We start from the raw sequence: 20,704 nt of genomic DNA on the forward strand, positions 1-20,704 counted from the left end.
GACTGAAGGTCACATCGGAAGCCCTGGCATTTTCAGCTGCATTTGTCACAGGGGACAGAATAAATCAAGTTAAGTGCATCTTGTTTATTATCTCGGCTTTCTCTCATTGCGTATGGAGAAATGCAGAAAGAGAGATAAAGAGAGGCAGGGATTGCTGCCATTAGATGATTCAGACTCGGCTAAGTAGGATTTGGGTAGTCTCCTGGTATGTATTATTAGAAGAAAAAAGGGGGGAAAAGTTGACATTCCCTCATCTGATTCCCTCATTCCTTCATCTGAATTTTTAATGACAGATTTGATTTGATGGAGAAAGAAAACAACATTATTTTCATTTGATTATTTCCCCTAAATGGCAGTACAGCTTATTTCTAGGAAGTATTCCCTCAGGCCAGTATCTGAAGGTGCAGTACAAGTGAGTCTATAGTACTGTATTATGGCCTTATATTTTTGTCTGTATCTGTGTCTAGCTCCATCCTCCACACTGATAATAGGATGAAGGGCATCAGACTGTCCCTGCTCCAATATCCCACCAGACTGGCTGGAACACAGTCACCCGTCTGGTGCTGGAGCCGTGTGTGTGTGTGTATGCCTTTGCATTGGTGTGCATTTGTGCATGCGTGTGTGTGGGGGTCATTCTCCCCCCAGGCAGGGCAGAGTGCCCGTGGCCATACGACCTGGCTGCCCAGCCTCTAATATCTGATCAAGGACCATCTGCTGTTGGTGCGAGACACGCTCTCTCTCTGCCCCTGTCTCTTTCTGACCTCTCCAAGGAGGAAAATTACACAATCAGGACACCATTAGAATAGCTCTGGTCACATTAGAAAGGACATGTTACAGGAGGAAATTAGATTACTCCCACTATGCTGCTATTTGTTTATTTATTATAGGCTATTTATTTGGAAAATTCTCTCTCTCTCTCTCTCTCTCTCTCTCTCTCTCTCTCTCTCTCTCTCTCTCTCTCTCTCTCTCTCTCTCTCTCTCTCTCTCTCTCTCTCTCTCTCTCTCTCTCTCTCTCTCTCTCTCTCTCTCTCTCTCTCTCTCTCTCTCTCTCTCTCTCTCTCTCTCTCTCTCTCTCTCTCTCTCTCTTCTGAGAGATGAGCAACAGCTAAATGTGCATTATAAAGTGAGGCATGGGGAGGGGTTAGGGTCGAAGTCAACGTGCAGGGGGTAATGAGATGCAGACAGAGGCTTGGCATGGTCATGCCAGGGATAGTGGTGTAGATGAGGCTGGGCCTAGTCAGGCTAGACATATGGGGCAGCTGAGGCTGGGTCTAGTCAGGCTTCAGATGGTGGGGTAGCTGAGGCTGGGTCTAGTCATGCTATGGATGGTGGTCTAGATGATGCTGGGCCTAGTCATGCTATGGAGGGTGGTGTAGATGAGGCTGGGTCTAGTCAGGTTATGCTAGTGGATGAGGAGAGTATAGTGGGGAAGTGTAAGAGACTAGGGGGGAGGAGGAGGGTGTCAAGCGGAAAAGGAAAAAGGGTGTGGTCAAAGGCACCATGGAACCTTTGCCTGGTGCTGCGGGGGATGCCATGACCAGAGAGGAAGGGCAGCTGGTCAGGATGGGAGATGATGGAGATGAGGAGGAAGGTGAGTCTGAGGAGTTATTTTTTTCAGACTCCTCTTCAATGGGCCCGGAGCTGACAGCCAGTCAAGCAGAGGGGTCAAAGTACACATTGAGAGAACTGACAAGGTTCCTGAATGAGACCAAGGGGAAAAAAGTTAATCTTGAGGCTTTTTTTTCTGATCCGAGAAAGTTTGTAAGATCAGTACAACATGCTATGAAAAATGAGGGGCATGGTGTCCTCTCACCCAGGAAACGGTTTAGGTTGAGGAAGTGGGTCACAACAGTGCGTAAGAGTCTACCTTCAGACACTGTTTAGATGTATAGTTTCTTTCTGACACTGGGGCTTTTTGAGCTTTGCTATTGGTCTCTTTCTTTGCTGGCTTTTCTCCCACTTCTTATGGAGTAGGCTCGCTCAATATAAATGTGGGAAAGAGAAGTGTGTTGGGTGAGTATGTAAAACAAAAAAGTACAGGTGTTGTTTCTGCAGGAGATGCATAGTGATGAGTTGAATGATGTCGATTGGGGGCTCTGGTGGAAAGGGGCAAGGGTGTTGAGCCATGGGACACATTTTAGTGCAGGGGTGGCAGTCCTTTTTGTACCGGGTCTGTCTGTAAAAATGTGCTCCTCGAAGGAGGTGTGTAGGTGTAGGCTGCTTGTTGTAAAAGCAGAAATGAACAGCATGGGTTTTGTCTTTATAAATGTGTATGTGCCTAACACAGGGAGAGAGAGGGGGCGTCTGTTTGGGTGTCTTAGACAGGAACTCTCACAGGTAGCGCCTGAGGAGACGCTGGTGGTCGGCGGGGACTGGAACTGTACAATGGATTTTACGAAAGACCGAAATGGGGAAGAGTCTCATTCAGGCTTAGTGGGGGTGTTAAGGGACATCATTAATCAGTTCGACCTAGTGGATGTTTGGAGAACTAAACATCCCAACACAAGACAATATACATGGGTGAAGGTTTTTGGGGCTAGGGTGAGTGCAGCCCAACTTGATCGTTTTTACATGTCCAGAAATCAGAGCAATAGGATGTTGGGCTTCGGATCATCACATAACCAAGGCTCGGCTGTCTATTTCACCAGTGCCCCGGCAGGCATCCTATTGGAAGTTTAATGTAAAGCTCTTACAAGATGCCACTTTTTGCTCAGGTTTCCAGACCTTTTGGGAAAGATGGGGGCAGCGAAGAGAGGAGTATGAGTCTCTGAGTCAATGGTGGGATGTGCGGAAAGTCCAAATTCGGCTTTTCTGTCAACAGTACACAGCTCTCTCATCCTCAGAGGCTAGGAGAGTATTGGGGGAACTAGAGTGTTGTATTAGTGAGATGGAGGTAGAGATGGTGGGGCAAGGCAATGTAGGCCTCCAGGCTAATTTAGCTGAATTACGTAGGGACCCTGGGTAGTTTTTTCCAGGTTAAAGCAAAGGGAGCACTTGTAAGAGCTAGGTTCTCCATGCTCAAGGAGATGGATGCACCCAGCTCCTTCTTCTTTGGTTTGGAAAGACAGAGCGGTGAAGCCAAGGGTAAGCATTGTCTACGGCTGTCTGATGGGCGGGTGACCTCTGTGATGGGAGAGATGCGGGAGCGAACTGTGGAGTTTTATACTGAGTTGTATAGGGCAGAAGTGTGTGATCCTATGTGTGCTCAGGTCTTGTTCGCAGGACTCCCTAAGCTCTCTCTGGCACAGAGGGATGAAATGGACATTCCTCTGTTGTCCCATGAACTGGCAGAGGCCGTAACCCAGATGGACTCCCAGTGGAGTTTTATAAAAAATTCTGGGGGATAATTGGACTGGACTTCTTATGCGTGTTGCGTGAATGCGTCGGGGTAGGAGAGTTGCTGATGAGCTGCCGTCGGGCGGCTCTGACTCTCCTGCCCAAAAATGGGGACTTGTGTGAACGTAAGAACTGGAGGCCTGTGGCATTGCTCTGTGCGGACTACAAGATATTTGCCAAGGTCCTCTCTAACAGACTGAATTCCCATCTGGACTCGATAGTACATAAGACCCAAACTTATTGTGTACCGGGACGCTCAATCACAGATTGCAGAGGCAACTGATGGCAGTGGGTTTACAAAGGCTGGGTGACCTGAGACTGCTGGGAGAGGAGGGGTGGAAAACCCCGGAGGTCCTGGCACAACAAACAGGAATAACGTCTCTTAGGCTGCTGGAGAGAGATTCCTGGGGGAGGTCCAGGAGGCACTGTCTGAGCCGGTAAGGGGGGGTGTTTGAGCGGCCAAAGGGGGAGGGGCCACCAATGTTTTCGTCACTGCAGGTGACGGCAGAGAGTGTGGGGACTGGCAAGGGGGTCTGGAGGACTTGTTGGATTTTAACATTCCGTGCCTGGGGGAGTTTGAAGGGGTGGGAGGTAAACCCCTCTACAACCTCTGTATTTAGGTAAGGAACATTAGGAGCCTAACAGGAGTGAAGGCACATCAGTGGCAGGGGGTATGTGGGGCGGAGAGTATGGTGGGTTTTAGATGGAGGGGGCTCTACAAACCCCCAGTACCAAAGAGGTCAGGGGACCTCCAGTGGAGGGTTCTTCATGCAACCCAGGCCACTAACAGCTGGTTGGCACAGGTTGAACCGGGAGTCGGGCAGGGGTGTCCTTTCTGTGTAATGAAAGAAACTGATTCATGTGTTTTCTGTGTGCACCAGGTTAATGCCATTAATGTCTCTGTTGGAATGTCTGTGTGAGAGGTTGGGGGTGGTTTTATTGTTGGGATGTTTATAATGGGATACAGGTATTCGATTAAGGAGAAGGCCAAATGTGTTTTGTTGAATTGTCTGTTTGCTCAGCCGAAGTTTGCTATTTGGCTAACAAGGAGGAACAGGGTCAAAGGTGGGGGGATAACAGACCCTTTACTATTGTTTAATGGGATGGTTTCTGCACGCATTAGGGTTGAGTTTGAGTCCTATAGAATGATAAAAAGTGTGGAGATGTTTCAGGAGATATGGTGTGTTGGGGGGCTGTATAGCTGGGGAAGATGTATTGGATATACGGTTGTAGAAGTGTAGAAGGTTTTTTGGTTATTGTGATGTTGGTTTGTATCATGTGGTAGATGGAAAGGTGAGTATGGTACATGTATGCAGTACAGGATATATTTTGGTGTTTTATTTTTAGGGGGGGTGAGTTTTTTCATTAAAGAAAGACAAAAAGTCTCTCTCTCTCTCCATCAGCCTACCGTGTCCAACATGTAATGTGGTATCCCCCAGCTCTAAACCTTCACCTCCTAGAACCAAACAACTTGAATTGTGTTGAAGCTTTTGGATTTGGTATATTTGTATTACTATTGACTGTGGTCAGTGACACATTGCTATCGATATTTACAGCCTGGGCTGTGGGTGAGAATGGAGAGATGTTCAGTGGGCGCACTGCAATTAGTTTGGAATTGGTTTTTATTTCAGTGCACCGGGCGCAGGCTAAATCTCAGGCCCCACACCTAAACGCCTGTTCAGCTGACAGGGGAAGTGAGTTACTGTGTGTGTGTGTGTGTGTGTGTGTGTGTGTGTGTGTGTGTGTGTGTGTGTGTGTGTGTGTGTGTGTGTGTGTGTGTGTGTGTGTGTGTGTGTGTGTGTGTGTGTGTGTGTGTGTGTGTGTGTGTGTGTGTGTGAGAGAGAGAGAGAGAGCATTTTGAGGTACTGTAGTTTCCATATTGTGTACTGTAGTTGCCATATTGTGTGATTATTAGCTTCCTGGCTTGCCAAATTTAGTCTTTGCTTTCTCAAGAGGGTTCAATGCCACCTGTGAGAACAGAACAGTTACCTAGTGCGTAAAGCACCTCATTTAGCGTTGCAGCACTTTGTGTTTTCATTCCTCCTCCAAAGTAATAATTAATCCAGCTGAACCTGTGGCGCTAGCAAAATGTTTTCCATTTTCATTAATAGACAAGTCATTAGTACATAATGAGAGAGAATGCTGCTCTCTCCTCTCTACCCTGCGATGAGCCGTACGTAAAGAGTGGAGCACAGAATACACAGCTGCATAACTTACTGCTAATTACTACGCTACTATGCTTTCTACTCTCCTGTTCTCTTCCTTTCTTAGAAAGAGGGAAGGCGTAGGCTTTTAAAGCATTTAGCTTTTTGAATAATAGATCATTGTAGGTTTTAGGGGGAGAGAGAAAAAAACAAATGTGATACAAAATAGACATCTGTTACGAACAGCCACTTGCTTCATTTTGTATGTGATGCTTAGAGGCAAATTCGATTGTCCTTTAGCGTTTCCAAGGGAGACAGTTGGTTATACTTGTATTTTATACATGAGCACTGATGTGTTGCCGCTTTGTTAGACAATAGAGTGGCTATATAAAAAAGTATATTAAAAATAAGAAAATCATTCAACAATAATTTGTAAGTCGCTCTGGATAAGAGCGTCTGCTAAATGACTTAAATGTAAATGTTAAATGTAAATAAAAGGATGATAATTACAGCACCCCTGCCTCTGCTAACGACAGTACAGCCTGACACCCATGAACACCGCACTCTCAAACGCACCAGATTACCTCCATTCTCTGTGTGTGCTTTCAAAGAGCAAACACACTGCAAATAGCATCCACTACTCTTAACACACTCCAATCCACCAAAGACTGAGGGAAAATAATGAATGTGGAAGCTTCTGAAGCAGTCACCGTGTCTCTATCGGAGGACCATCGACTCGGTGGCGGTGAACTCTCATCAGCGCTGTAATTTAGAGCTTCCTGTAAAAGGTGACATCTTCCTGTTTGCGTGAACTGCCTGCAGCCTGCTCTCTGTCAGTGGAGAATAACAGCAGCACTGACCTTTCTCAGCAGACAAGGGGGGAAAGAGCAACATGCATTGGGTGGGATCATGACCCAACATCAGCAGCCTCTCCCTCTTGTCTTAACAAGCACACTAGCTACCGTGCCTAACTCATCCAGAGACACAGAGAGAAGACACACGCTACCTTTGTTAAAATAACTACATGAAATGGAGAATAAAAAGAGAGAGAGAGTGGGAAAACAAGTGGTCAAATGTCCTGTTATTGTCATAAGAAGCATTGACATGGAGTAGAAATCTGCCTCAGCAAGCATGTAGCTGAGCTAATGAATAAACATGTAAAAAGAGAAGCAAACGGTAAAGAGGACCTGTCTTGATAACAACAGTAATTGCCATGAGGCTGGGGGACTTACAGCAAAGTCTGTCTGTTGAAACAATCCTCCCACCATAGTGCATTGACACACCCAGCCAGTGGTCTTTCACCTCAGAGACTAGCTAGCCCACACAAGGCACATTTTTGGCCTTCATTAGCAAAGATGTGATTAGCATGGATGTGACATCCCAAGATCTCAATCCAGAAGGCTCGCTAATGAACTAGAACCCCTGAGTGAGGCGGTGGGATCTTCCCCCAGCGGAAACCTGGCTAAACAGGCCTATCGTATGTCTTTGTAGGGTCTTATAGGACCAGCCATGATCATGAGAAGCCACGACACCATCACTCAACCCTATTGCACTCATTAACTATAGGTCAGAGGTCAAGTGTGACCGGGGTCACCATCCGTCAATGTGGGGCTTCCAGTGGGTTCATAACTGGCAGTAATGTTGTATCAACATGGCCAAGTTCACGCAGGTAGAACGAGGGTGATTTAGCAACAACAAACCGCAGTGTTGGAATTGATCCTATTTACATTAAGCTTCAATATATCAATGATGCTTAATTATCTGAGGACAGCTGCGTTTGCTTATGTCCGCAGTCCTGTACATGCCCCTGACACACACACAGACACAACACAAGTGCGCGTGCCCGCACACACAAACGAGCTTTGTCTTCCCCGATATGGTTTTCATTTGTCTTGATGAAGTGGTGATTAGCTGTGAGGATTCCTCAGTTCATGATGAGTATAAAATCAAAACCAATTTCTGTCTTTAATTAAAGTTATTCCCAGTGGAACCTCTTATAAGTCTGTAACTTAAAGAGGTCAATAGGAGACAGCTTTCCAATGCACTCTAATTCAATTACACTGTATCAGGATGTATAGGGGGATCCGCACCAACAGCAGATGGTCCTTGATCAGATATTAGAGGCTGGGCAGTCAGGTCGTATGGCCACGGGCACTCTGCTCTGCCTGGGGGGAGAATGACCCCCTCACACACACACACCCAGTAACGAAATGCTATAAACATACCACCATTAAAAAGCAGCACTTTTTTCAGTAAGTTCACTTGCCCATGTTTCAGTATGGTAGCAGCACTATATTATAATCAAAACACATGGAACTGGTTGCACCAGCTGCATTTCAAGTTTCCCCACTATCAACAGCATGGGGCTGGGCTGCTTCAGATAGAACCAGCTGCATTGACCACGCACTGTCCTCTGGACACACACACGCATCAACAAACACACACACACACACTTCCAGCTGCTGCTGCCCAGCTGTGTGCTCCTGCTGTGTGTATCGTGTGAAGCCCCAGGAAGACCCAGCTGCCCTCTCATTAAGTGCTTCTGCGAGTCAAAGACAGGAGAGAGGAATGGAGGGAGCAGAAAGGAGGGGAGTGGGCACAGGAGTAGAAAGAGAAGAGGGGAGCAAGAGAGAAGGGAGCAAGGGAACATGAGAAGGAAAAGAGCGGAGAGGAGATATCAGAGAGGAGAAGAAAGATAAATAACACAGAGAGGGGATGGCAAATGACAGGGAGAAAAGAGATGCAGGGAAGACGAGAGAGGGCAAAGAGTAGGAGGGAGAGAAAGAGATTCACACACTCAGCGGTGAAAGGCTATTTTGAGGCTTCTGTCCCCTTTGGTGATGTATGCCCATAAAATGGAGGGCAGGGCGCTCTCACTCTCATAACAAGGAGAGATAGAACTTGTCACTTGGACAGTCAGACTCTTTACACTCCTCCAGCAACCCTTGAAAACACAACAACCCAGTGCTCCAAAGCTGACTGGTGTTAGTCCTGGGAGAGATTCCTTCTCAGGGGTGTCCACAGGGTCTTATTTCTCTCTCACTGCTTCAATTTGATACATTCCAGCTACATCTCCATATTGCATTCCAGAGAGAGAGAGAGAGAGAGAGAGAAAGAATGCTTCTCTTGAAATGGGTTTGAAACATTATTATTCAGACCTCATGGTTTTGCTCTATGAGTTTCGGAACGACTCAGAGAAGAGATATTTGTGAGGCCACTTTCACTACACTTGAATCTAATCTCACATTCATGAACAATAACCATTTCAACAATAGCCTTGAGTAACCTACTGCAGGCAGTAAGGCAAGCCGATATAGGCCATGACTGAGTTCGCAATCCTAGTTGACAGTGAATATTACTCAATTATGTTATTTATTATATTTATTTTAATTATTTTGTAGTTGTTCATAAGTAATATTAAAATGCATAGATTTCTAGATGCATATAAATCCCTAGATGTGACTGGCTGATCAGTGTTGTAAATGTCAACACAAGTGTTCCTGTCAATGCCTGATTATCTTTTTAGGTCAAGCACAATGTTAGACCATCATCCTGTGTCGTATATCTTGCCATTATAGTACCCAAAAGACAAGAAACAAAACATTGAACCTTCATAAACGTTCATAATATTTCTGTGTCTCTCCTCTCTGAGACAAAAGGAGAACAAAAGACAAACAGAGAAAGGGGAAAAAAAGATATTGAGAATTACAACTTAGTCCTTTGTTTCACCACTGCTTGTGTTGTCCCCATGCATACAATCCATATCAGGCCTGGCATTACCTGAGCTTGCATAAACCTGCTGCAGAGTAGGATAGACTGGGATCACTGTATTGACGAATAGCCTTATTTGCATAATACCCAACCACAGGAGGCTAGTAATGGGCGTCAAAATGCCACTCACATATTCACTGGAATTTAGCCTCCAAATCAATTTAAGCCACCGGCGACACAGGCAAGAAACCAGCCAATCGATGGTCTGAGGGGAAAAAGAGCTTTACCTTTCAAACAGCCTAATATCTATCTGTATACAGGAGGCCGTCAAAGGGCTTTATTATGCAACGTATTGACGTGTGTTAAGAAGGAAAAAGTGTTTGTCATCTATCATTGTCAGCTGCTGCTGGTAAAGCAAACTATCATTGCAGCACTATTTCTTTCTTCGGATGCTTCGGAAGTCAGAAGTTCACATACACTTTAGCCAAATACATTTAAACTCAGTTTTTCACAATTCCTGACATTTAATCCAAATAAAAATTCCCTGTCTCAGGTCAGTTAGGATTACCACTTTATTTTAAGAATGTGAAATGTCAAAATAATAGTAGAGAGAATGATTTATTTCAGCTTTTATTTCTTTCATCACATTCCCAGTGGGTCAGAAGTTTACAAACACTCAATTAGTATTTGGTAGCATTGCCTTTAAATTGTTTAACTTGGGTCAAACGTTTCAGGTAACCTTCCACCAGCTTCCCACAGTAAGTTGGGTGAATTTTGGCCCATTCCTCCTGACAGAGCTGGTGTAACCGAGTCAGGTTTTTAGGCCTCCTTGCTCGCACACACTTTTTCAATGGGATTGAGGTCAGGGCTTTGTGAAGGCCACTCCAATACCTTGACTTTGTTGTCCTTAAGCCATTTTGCCACAACTTTGGAAGTATGTTTGGGGTCATTTGGAAGACCCATTTGCAACCAAGCTTTAACTTCCTGACTGATGTAGATGGTATAAATACCATCTACTGCATCTTGCCATCTTGATGTAATGTATCACTAGCCACTTTAAACAATGCCACTTTATATGATGTTTTCATACCCTACATTACTCATCTCATATGTATATACTGTACTCTATACCATCTACTGCATCTTGCCTATGCCGTTCGGGCATCACTCATTCATATATTTGTATGTACATATTCATATTCATTCCTTGTGTGTATAAGGTAGTTGTTGTGAAATTGATAAGTTATATTACTTGTTAGATATTACTGCATGGTCGGAACTAGAAGCACAAGCATTTCGCTACACTCGCATTAACATCTGCTAACCATGTGTATGTGACAAATATATTTGATATCTTGAGATGTTGCTTCAATATATCCACATACTTTTCCTACCTCATGATGCCATCTATTTTGTGAAGTGCACCAGTCCCTCCTGCAGTAAAGCACCCCCACAACATGATGCTGCCACCACCACCGTGCTTCACAGTTGGGATGGTGTTCTTTGGCTTGCTAACCTCCCCCTTTTTCCTCCAAACATAACAATGGTCAATATGGCCAAACAGTTCTATTTTTGTTTCATCAGACCAGAGGACATTTCTCCAAAAAGTAAGATTTTTGTCCCCATGTGCAGTTGCAAACCGCAGTCTGGCTTTTTTATGGCGGTTTTGGAGCAGTGGCTTCTTCCTTGCTGAGCGGCCTTTCAGGTTATGTTGATATAGGACTCGTTTTACTGTGGATATAGATGCTTTTGTACCTGTTTCCTCGAGCATCTTCACAAGGTCCTTGCTGTTGTTCTGGGATTGATTTGCACTTTTCACACCAAAGTACGTTCATCTCTAGGAGACAGAATGCGTCTCCTTCCTGAGCGGTATGACGGCTGTGTGGTCCAATGGTGTTTATACTTGCGTACTATTGTTTGTACAGATGAACATGGTACCTTCAGGCATTTGGAAATTGCTCCCAAGGATGAACCAGACTTGTGGAGGTCTACAATATTCTTTCTGAGGTCTTGACTGATTTCTTTTGATTTTCCCATGATGTCAAGCAAAGAGCCACTGAGTTTGAAGGTAGGCCTTGAAATACATCCACAGGTACACCTCCAATTGACTCAAATTATGTCAATTTGCCTATCAGAAGCTTCTAAAGCCATGACATCATATTCTGGATTTTCCAAGCTGTTTAAAGGCACAGTCAACTTAGTGTATGTAAACTTCTGACCCACTGCAATTGTGATACAGTGAATTATAAGTGAAATAATCTGTCTGTAAACAATTGTTGGAAAAAGTACTTGTGTCATGCACAAAGTAGATGTCCTAACCGATTTGCCAAAACTATAGTTTGTTAACAAGAAATTGGTGGAGTGGTTGAAAAACGAGTTTTAATGACTTCAACCTAAGTGTATGTAAACTTCTGACTTCAACTGTGTATATATATATATATATATATATACGTTACTGTTCAAAAGTTTGGTGTCACTTAGACATTTCTATGTTTTCCATGAAAACATACATTAGTTGCAAAATGAATAGAACAAATAGTCAAGACACTGACAAGGTTATAAATAATGATTTTTATTGAAATAATAATTGTGTCCTTCAAACTTTGCTTTCGTCAAATAATCCTCAATTTGCAGCAATTACAACCATGCAGACCTTTGGCATTCTAGTTGTCATTTTGCTGAGGTAATCTGAAGAGATTTCACCCCATGCTTCCTGAAGCACTTCCCACAAGTTGGATTGGCTTGATGGGCACTTATTACGTACCATACGGTAACCTGCTCCCACAACAGCTCAGTAGGGTTGAGATACGGTGACTGTGCTGGCCACTCCATTATAGACAGAGTACCAGCTGACTGCTTCTTCCCTAAATAGTTATTGCATAGTTTGGAGCTGTGCTTTGGGTCATTGTCCTGTTGTAGGAGGAAATTGGCTCCAATTAAGTGCCGTCCACAGGGAATGGCATATTGTTGCAAAATGGAGTGATAGCGTTCCTTCTTCAAGATCCCTTTTACCCTGTTCAAATCTCCCACATTACCACCACCAAAGCACCCCCAGACCATCACATTGCCTCCACCATAGTTGACAGATGGTGTCAAGCACGCCTCCAGCATCTTTTAATTTTTTCTGTCTGCGTCTCACGAATGTTTTTCTTTGTGATCCGAACCTCAAACTTAGATTCGTCTGTCCATAACACTTTTTTTTCAATCTTTCTCTGTCCAGTGTCTGTATTATTTTGCCCATCTTAATATTTTCTTTTTATTGGCCAGTCTGATATATGGCTTTTTTTTTTGCAACTCTGCCTAGAAGGCCAGCATCCTGGAGTCGCCTCTTCACTGTTGACTCCTCTTTCTATTCTGGTTAGAGCCAGTTTGAGCTGTTCTGTGAAGGGAGTAGTACACAGCGTTGTGCGAGATTGTCCGTTTCTTGGCAATTTCTCGCATGGAATAGCCTTCATTTCTCAGAACAAGAATAGACTGACGAGTTTCAACAGAAAGTATTTTGTTTCTGGCCATTTTGAGCCTGTAATCGAACCCACAAATGCTGACGCTCCAGACACTCAACTAGTCTAAAGGCCAGTTTTATTGCTTCTTAAATCAGAACAACAGTTTTCAGTTGTGCTAACATACTGTATTTACAAAAGGGTTTTCTAATGATCAATTAGCCTTTTAAATGATAAACTTGGATTAGCTAACACAACATGCCATTGGAACACAGGAGTGATGGTTGCTGATAATGGGCCTCTGTACGCCTATGTAGATATTCCATAAAAAATCTGCCATTTCCAGCTACAATAGTAATTCACAACATTAACAATGTCTACACTGTATTTTTTATCAATTTGCTGTTATTTTAATGGACAAAAAAGTAGCTTTTTTTCAAAAACAAGGACATTTCTAAGTGACCACAAACTTTTGAATTGCACTCAAGGCCATAAGAAAACAGGTAAACGCTAATGTTAAATGTGCAACCAGAGGAAATAAAAACTCTAGACCACCTTTACTCCACACACAGAAACGCGTACAAAGCTCATCCTCCATTTGGCAAATCTGACCATAATTCTATCCTCCTAATTTTTGCTTACAAGCAAACACTAAAACAGGTTAGCATCAGTGACTCGGTCATTTAAGAAGTGGTCAGATGACGCAGATGCTAAGCTACATGACTGTTTTGCTAGCACAGACTGGAATTTGTTACTGGATTCCTCCGATGGCATTGAGGAGTACACCACATCAGTCACTGGCTTCATCAATAAGTTCTTCAATGATGTTGTCCCCACAGTGACCATACGTACATACCCCAACCAGAAGCCATGGATTACAGGCAACATCTGCAGTGAGCTAGAGGGTAGAGCTGCCACTTTCAAGGAGGTGGACTCTAACCCGGACCCTTATAAGAAATCCCCTCAGACGAACAATGAAACAGGCAAAGCGTCAATACTGGACTAAGATTGAATCACACTACATCGTTTCCTACGCTTGTCGAATGTGTCAGGGCTTGTTAGCTATAACAGACTACAAAGGAAAACACAGCCGTGAGCTGCCCAGTGACACGAGCCTACCAGACAAGCTAAATTACTTCTATGCTCGCTTCGAGGCAAGCAACACTGAAGCATACATGAGAGCATCAGCTGTTCCGGACGACTGTGTACTATCTCCGTAGCCGATGTGAATAAGACATTTTAACAGGTCAACATTCACAAGGCCGCGGGGCCAGACGGATTCCCAGGACGTTTCCCCCGAGCATGCGCTGACCAACTGGCAGGTGTCTTCACTGACATTTTCAACCTCTTCCTGTCCGAGTCTGTAATACCAACATGTTTCAGGCAGACCACCAGGCCACCACGTCTGTATCCATGAAGTGCTTAGAAAGGCTGGTCATGGCTCACATCAACACCATTATCCCATTATCCCAGAAACCCTAGACCCACTCCAATTTGCATACCGCCCCAACAGATCCACAGATGATGCAATCTCTATTGCACTCCACACTGCACTTTCCCACCAAGACAAAAGGAACACCTACCTGAGTATGCTATTCATTGACTACAGCTCAGAGTTCAACACCATAGTGCCCTCAAAGCTCATCAATAAGCTAAGGACCCTGGGACTAAACACCTCCCTCTGCAACTGGATCCTGGGCTTCCTGACGGGCCACTCCCAGGTGGTAAGGGTTTGTCGTTGGTCACCATAGCAGCACCCACCTGTAGCACGCGCTCCAGCAGGTATATCTCTCTGGTCACCCCCAAAACCAATTCTTCCTTTGGTGTTCCAGTTCTCTGCTGCCAATGACTGGAATGAACTACAAAAATCTCTGAAACTGGAAACACTTATCTCCCTCACTAGCTTTAAGCACCAGCTGTCAGAGCAGCTCACAGATTACTGCACCTGTACATAGCCCATCTATAATTTAGCCCAAACAACTACCTCTCCACCTACTGTATTTATTTATTTATTTATTTTGCTCCTTTGCACCCCATTATTTCTATCTTTACTTTGTACATTCTTCCACTGCAAATCAACCATTCCAGTGTTTTACTTGCTATATTGTATTTACTTTGCCACCATGGCCTTTTTTTTGCCTTTACCTCCCTTATCTCACCTCATTTGCTCACATTGTATATACTTATTTTTTTCTACTGTACTATTGACTGTATGTTTGTTTTACTCCATGTGTAACTCTGTGTTGTTGTATGTGTCGAACTGCTTTGCTTTATCTTGGCCAGGTCGCAATTGTAAATGATAACTTGTTCTCAACTTGCCTACCTGGTTAAATAAAGGTGAAATAAAATAAAAAACAACACATCTGCCACATCTGATCCTCAACACGGCGTCCCTCAGGGGTGCATGTTCAGTCCCCTCCTGTACTCGCTGTTCACCCACGACTGCATGGCCAGGCACGACTCCAACACCATCATTAAGTTTGCCGATGACACAACAGTGGTAGGACTGATCATCGACATATTACCTCAATTACCTCGACTAACCTGTGCCCCTGCACATTGACTCTGTACCGGTACCCCCTCTTTATAGCCTCGCTACTGTTATTTTACTGCTGCTCTTTAACTTCTCTAGGATATGTGGGACGCTACCGTCCCACTTGGCCAATAGCCAGGGAAAATGTAGTGCGCCAAATTCAAAAAAATGATATAAAATCAAACTTTCTTTAAATCACACATGTAAGATACCAAATTAAAGCTACACTCGTTGTGAATCCAGCCACCATGTCAGATTTCAAAAAGATTTTCGGTGAAAGCATAAGATGCTATTATCTGATGATAGCACAACAGTAAACAAAGAGAGTGTAGCATATTTCAACACTGCAGGCACGACACAAAACGCAGAAATAAAATATAAATCATGCCTTACCTTTGACGAGATTCTTTTGTTGGCACTCCAATATGTCCAATAAACATCACAAATGGTCCTTTTGTTCGATTAATTCCGTCCATATATATCCAAATTGTCCATTTATTTGGCGCGGTTGATCCAGAAAGAAACAGCTTCCAATTTGCGCAAAGTCACTACAAAATATCTCAAAAATTACCTCTAAACTTTGCCAAAACATTTCAAACTACTTTTGTAATACAACTTAAGGTATTTGTAAACGTTAATAATCGATCAAATTGAAGACGGGTCTATCTGTTTTCAATACAGAGATCAACAAACTAACGCTACTTTTCTAGTCTTGCGCAACTATCAAACAGTACACATGACGTTACACTGTTTCCAGGTGGCCTTACTTCTTCTCTGCACAAAGGAATAACCTCAACCTATTTCCAAAGAGTGGTGACATCCAGTGGAAGCGGTAGGAACTGAAAACAGGGTGATTAGAAATCCAGTATTCCAATGAAACTCATTGAACAGACAGTGACTTAAAAAAATAAAAATAATAATGGTTAGTCCTCGGGGTTTTGCCTGCTACATAAGTTCTGTTAAACTTACAGACATGATTCAAACAGTTTTAGAAACTTCAGAGTGTTTTCTATCCAAATCTACTAATAATATGCATATCTTATATTCTGGGGATGAGTAGAAGGAAGTTGAAATTGGGCACGCTATTTATCCAATAGTGAATTTGCTGCCCCCTATCCTAGAGAAGTTTTAACTATTTGTTATTTTTATTTAACACTTATTTTCTTAAAACTGCGTTGTTGGTTAAGGGCTTGTAAACATTTCACTGAAAGGTCTACACCTGTTGTATTCAGCGCATGTGACAAATACAATTTTATTTGATCTATTTTTTTCTCCTTCTCCCTCCCATCTCTCTCTCTGTGGGAATGGTAGATAAGGCCTGGGAAGGTTGTTAGGAGATAGACAGAGACAGACAGGCATGCAGACAGCCCCCTGATAAAGTGTGCTTGCCAGAACCTCTCTATCTGGCATGCTCTCTCCCTCTCTTTTAGTTGTAATTGAAGATGGTTGAATTTACTCTGTTGGCCTGCGTCAACAGAGTCTCATGTTCAATTATTGAGCATGACAAAATTTGTTTGAAAGGTTAGGACTCTTTCCCATGTTTTCCCATATCCCTTTCATTGAGGGATTGGTGAGATATAACAAGCTTCAGATAGAAGTCTTACTGTTTCATTCTAGATGTGTCGACCTCTTATCAACTGCATTCATGGCTACACGGTTTCTTCAATGGAGACGGCAGAGTTGGCATGATAGGATGTGGTATGGCACCAGAACATGCCAACACCAACTGTACCAGTTTGCAGAGGATTTTCTCTCCAGCGAGGGCCATCCCACTGCTGTGAAGCTACAGTAACAGACAGTCAGAACCATGTAATAACCAGCTGGGCAATATTGGCCCAAATCCTCCTGAACACCTCACCAAACAAAAAGCAGCAAGCCGTTAACTTCCACCCAATCCCACGCCGCGCTGCTTTGATCTACACCGACGCCACAATGGAGGCCATTTTTATTATTTTTCTGGCAATTAGGCAAAGCAGCAGATTATCTCCCTTTCAGCCCAACCTCTCTCGCTAATCCACCCGTATTCAATTACTACAGGCCTCCCCTGTCTGCGGCCGTTTGGGCCAGTACACAAATGCGTTTAAGGATTTGGACTTCCGAGATTGCAACAGAAGAACATATTTATTTTCGCATTCCTCATGACTTTTCAAGTCTATTAAATAAAAATGAAACTTTGGGAGCTTCCAAACAGTGTTGTGGTAAATATTTTATGAGAACAATAAGGTAAATGTCCCCTCTGTTGTTGTGACACTTAAAACAAGAGTGCCTCTACAACCCTCCCACTAAACATTTTTAATGTTTTCATCCCCAAAAGAATGTGGATTGTGTTCTCACAAAGCCAAGATGTTATTGCTTTACTTATTCAAAATCTCCACTCACAGTAACTTGTATGATGGATTGCAGTTGACTAGGAATTTCATGAATTCTCTGCTCTTCACTCTCTAGGCCTCCATTTCTTTGTCTTGGTGGGATAGATCAGACAGAATCTCCTTCTGTCAGTCTCTTCTTCTCTCTTTCTCCATCTCTCTTCCCCTCTCTCCATCTTACTCCCTCCCTCCCTCTCAGGATGGTTGAAAGGCAGCAGTACTGTGTGTGTGTGTTGAAGTGGAGTGGTTGTGCTGTTGGAGGGCTGAGATGAAAGACCCCCTGACTGTGTTCTAACGGCCCCCTTCTGTTTACCCTCCTGGGCCACGACGTTGTTCCCCTCCCAGCGAATCACTGACTGCTGCTGTCATCTCCGCCATTTGATATGTCTCAGAGACAATAGCCTGTCAACCGCTAACACACTCCTCTCTTTTCTCTCTCCCTTTCATCTGCAGATTCCACCGTGTCATCTCCGAAAGGTAAAGCAACACACAATCAGTCACCTGTGTCCCTCCGCTGTTTGAGACGTGGTGTGTATGTGTGTGTGCGTGTGTGTGTGTGTGTGTGTGTGTGTGTGTGTGTGTGTGTGTGTGTGTGTGTGTGTGTGTGTGTGTGTGTGTGTGTGTGTGTGTGTGTGTGTGTGTGTGTGTGTGTGTGTGTGTGTGTGTGCAGCAGCAGCTTTGTGTTTGTTCTCAACTACTGTTTATCAACACTTATACCTAAGGTGTTGGCGATGTGAAGTCAAGGTTACTGTTGTGTCGCTGATATCATGGTTCCCATAAACCCACCCATACATTATAGCCAATAGCATTGCTCCATACCTTACATTAGTAATATATAATCCACACTATTTGCATCACTGATGACTCAGACTCTCTGTGACCCCCATCACTTATGGCAGTGTTCCCCAACTCCAGTCCTCCAGTACCCCCAACAGTACATATTTTTGTTATAAACCTAGACAAGCACACCTCATTCAACTCATCGAGGGCTTGATGATTAGTTGACAAGTTGAATCAGGTGTGTTTCTCTAGGGTTACAACACAAATGTGTGCTGTTGAGGGTACTGGAGGACTGGAGTTGGGAAACACTGGGTCATAGCATATACTGTAGGTAAAGCCTTGTGTATGTTAATGTGTGGGTGGACAGCAGCGAGAGTGATTGTGTTTCTCAGTATACCTGGGAGGTGGGGTAGGGTTGGTTGGTGGGAGGGGCGGGGCTGTCTGTCGGGCTGTTTTGATGGGGGGGATAATGATCAGAGTAGAAGCTGACATTGTGAATAGCTCCGGGGGGCTCGTTCTGAGTGGCAGCACGGTGCAGGTATATGCATCAGGACGTTTCATCCCTTTACTCTGTGTAATGAAGATGACGGCGGAGGGTGTGTCGTAGCCCGCATCCTGTGTTATTGCACCGGTGGTGAGGACAATATACAATCAGTCGTGCTACTTTATAGTTGATAAACTTGACTTTGTTCAAACTTTGTTTTTGTACACTTTGTTTGTTTTTAATGATGGTATTGTTGTTTTTACTGCAATAGTGTGGAGGGAGGTAGCATCTTTTTTTCCTCGAGGGAATATTTTCTTGGTAACTCCTTAACATATTGTGACACACACGGACTCTAAGTATACTCATACATACCGTACACTGCATTTCCTGTACATAGCCATACCGGCAATGTGCTTGATACCCTCACAAAATGCACGTGTTTGATACACACACAGTAACACACACGCGCACACACACGCATATACACATGCACACACTGGTTTTCTTAGTATGTGTGTGCTTTGTGCATGTGAGTCTATGCATGTGTGTGTCTGCATTTGTGTGTGTGCGTGTGTGGGAGTCTGCACATGTATGTGTTGTCAGGCGGCTCTATAAAGCTAAGTGACATGTGGTGCGGCTGCACTGTGTAGTCTGATGAATGTTGAGCAGGAACAGAGGCTGGTGTGGTGTACATCATCTCTCTACAGACACACCCTCATTTATATGCTGCTGAAGGAGAGACACATAAATAAGGCCATCCGTGTGTGTGTGTGTGTGTGTGTGTGTGTGTGTGTGTGTGTGTGTGTGTGTGTGTGTGTGTGTGTGTGTGTGTGTGTGTGTGTGTGTGTGTGTGTGTGTGTGTGTGTGTGTGTGTGTGTGTGTGTGTGTGTGTGTGTGTGTGTGTGTGTGCGTGCATCTATGTGCGTGTATGCATTTGTGTCCCTGTTTGTGTGTGACATACTAATCTAGGCATTTTACAGCTATGCTAACCCATTCACACAGGCAGATACACACCTTATTTTAACACACTCCCCTTGTCCCTCAAACGTTTACCCAGCACACTCAAATACCCACACATAGCTGTATAGAGGAATGGGTAACTATTCATTCACACACAGTGAGTTATGGAGGGATTTACAGATATGACAACACCATCGGTACTGAGGAGCCTTTGGGCCTTGAGCTGAAGATAAGACATAGGGTCTCATATCTCTCTCTCTGCTATCGTCTTCTCTCCTTGTCTCTCGCTCCTGTGTGTGTGTGTGTGTGTGTGTGTTTGTGTGTGTGTGTGTGTTATACCCCTGCAAGGGGGAAATATAGAAATAAATCACACAGAAATTTAACTTCGGCTTCAAGTCACTTGTAATGAGTGAGGTGGGAAGCCCTGTGCCCCCTTATAGGAATTCCTAGGTATAAATAGTCAGATCAAACAGACATCACTAGAGCACACAGATGGTATTATTAAGATAACTGAATAGCTTATTGGTACACATTATAATGCTGTATTATTATATTGTTATTATTAAGGCATATTTCATTATATCACGTGTGTGTGTGTGTGAGCATGTGTGTTGGCAGTGTCAACCACTCATCAACCCTGCCCCCTCCTGAGTGGCAAAGTTACAGTTTTGACTTATATCTTCTTGAATATCTTTGGTAAGACTTGAAAATTGCTGTCTAGCCATGATCCACAACATTTTGACAGGGCTTGAAGAATTTTGAAAAGAATGATGGTCAAATCAAATCAAACTTTATTTGCCACATGCACCCAATACAACAAGTGTAGACTTTACCGTGAAATGCTTACTTACAAACCCTTAACCAACAGTGCAGTTCAAGAAGAAGAAAATATTTACCAAGTAGGCTAAAATAAAAAGTAACACAAAATGAATAACAATAACGAGGCTATA

General features: G+C 43.7%; 1 protein-coding gene across 1 annotated transcript in view; it reads left to right on the plus strand.

Annotated features, from left to right (window-relative positions):
* The window catches only part of LOC139542785 (cadherin-4-like), a 537,007-nt gene that overhangs the window by 203,384 nt on the left and 312,919 nt on the right, over window positions 1-20,704 (plus strand). Inside the window, exon 3 of the mRNA XM_071348612.1 lies at window positions 17,984-18,007. Within this exon, the coding sequence (XP_071204713.1) occupies window positions 17,984-18,007 (24 nt within the window). The remainder of the gene's footprint in view (window positions 1-17,983; window positions 18,008-20,704) is intronic.

This window comes from Salvelinus alpinus, chromosome 17 (genome assembly GCF_045679555.1).
Source record: "Salvelinus alpinus chromosome 17, SLU_Salpinus.1, whole genome shotgun sequence".
Taxonomy (NCBI): domain Eukaryota; kingdom Metazoa; phylum Chordata; class Actinopteri; order Salmoniformes; family Salmonidae; genus Salvelinus; species Salvelinus alpinus.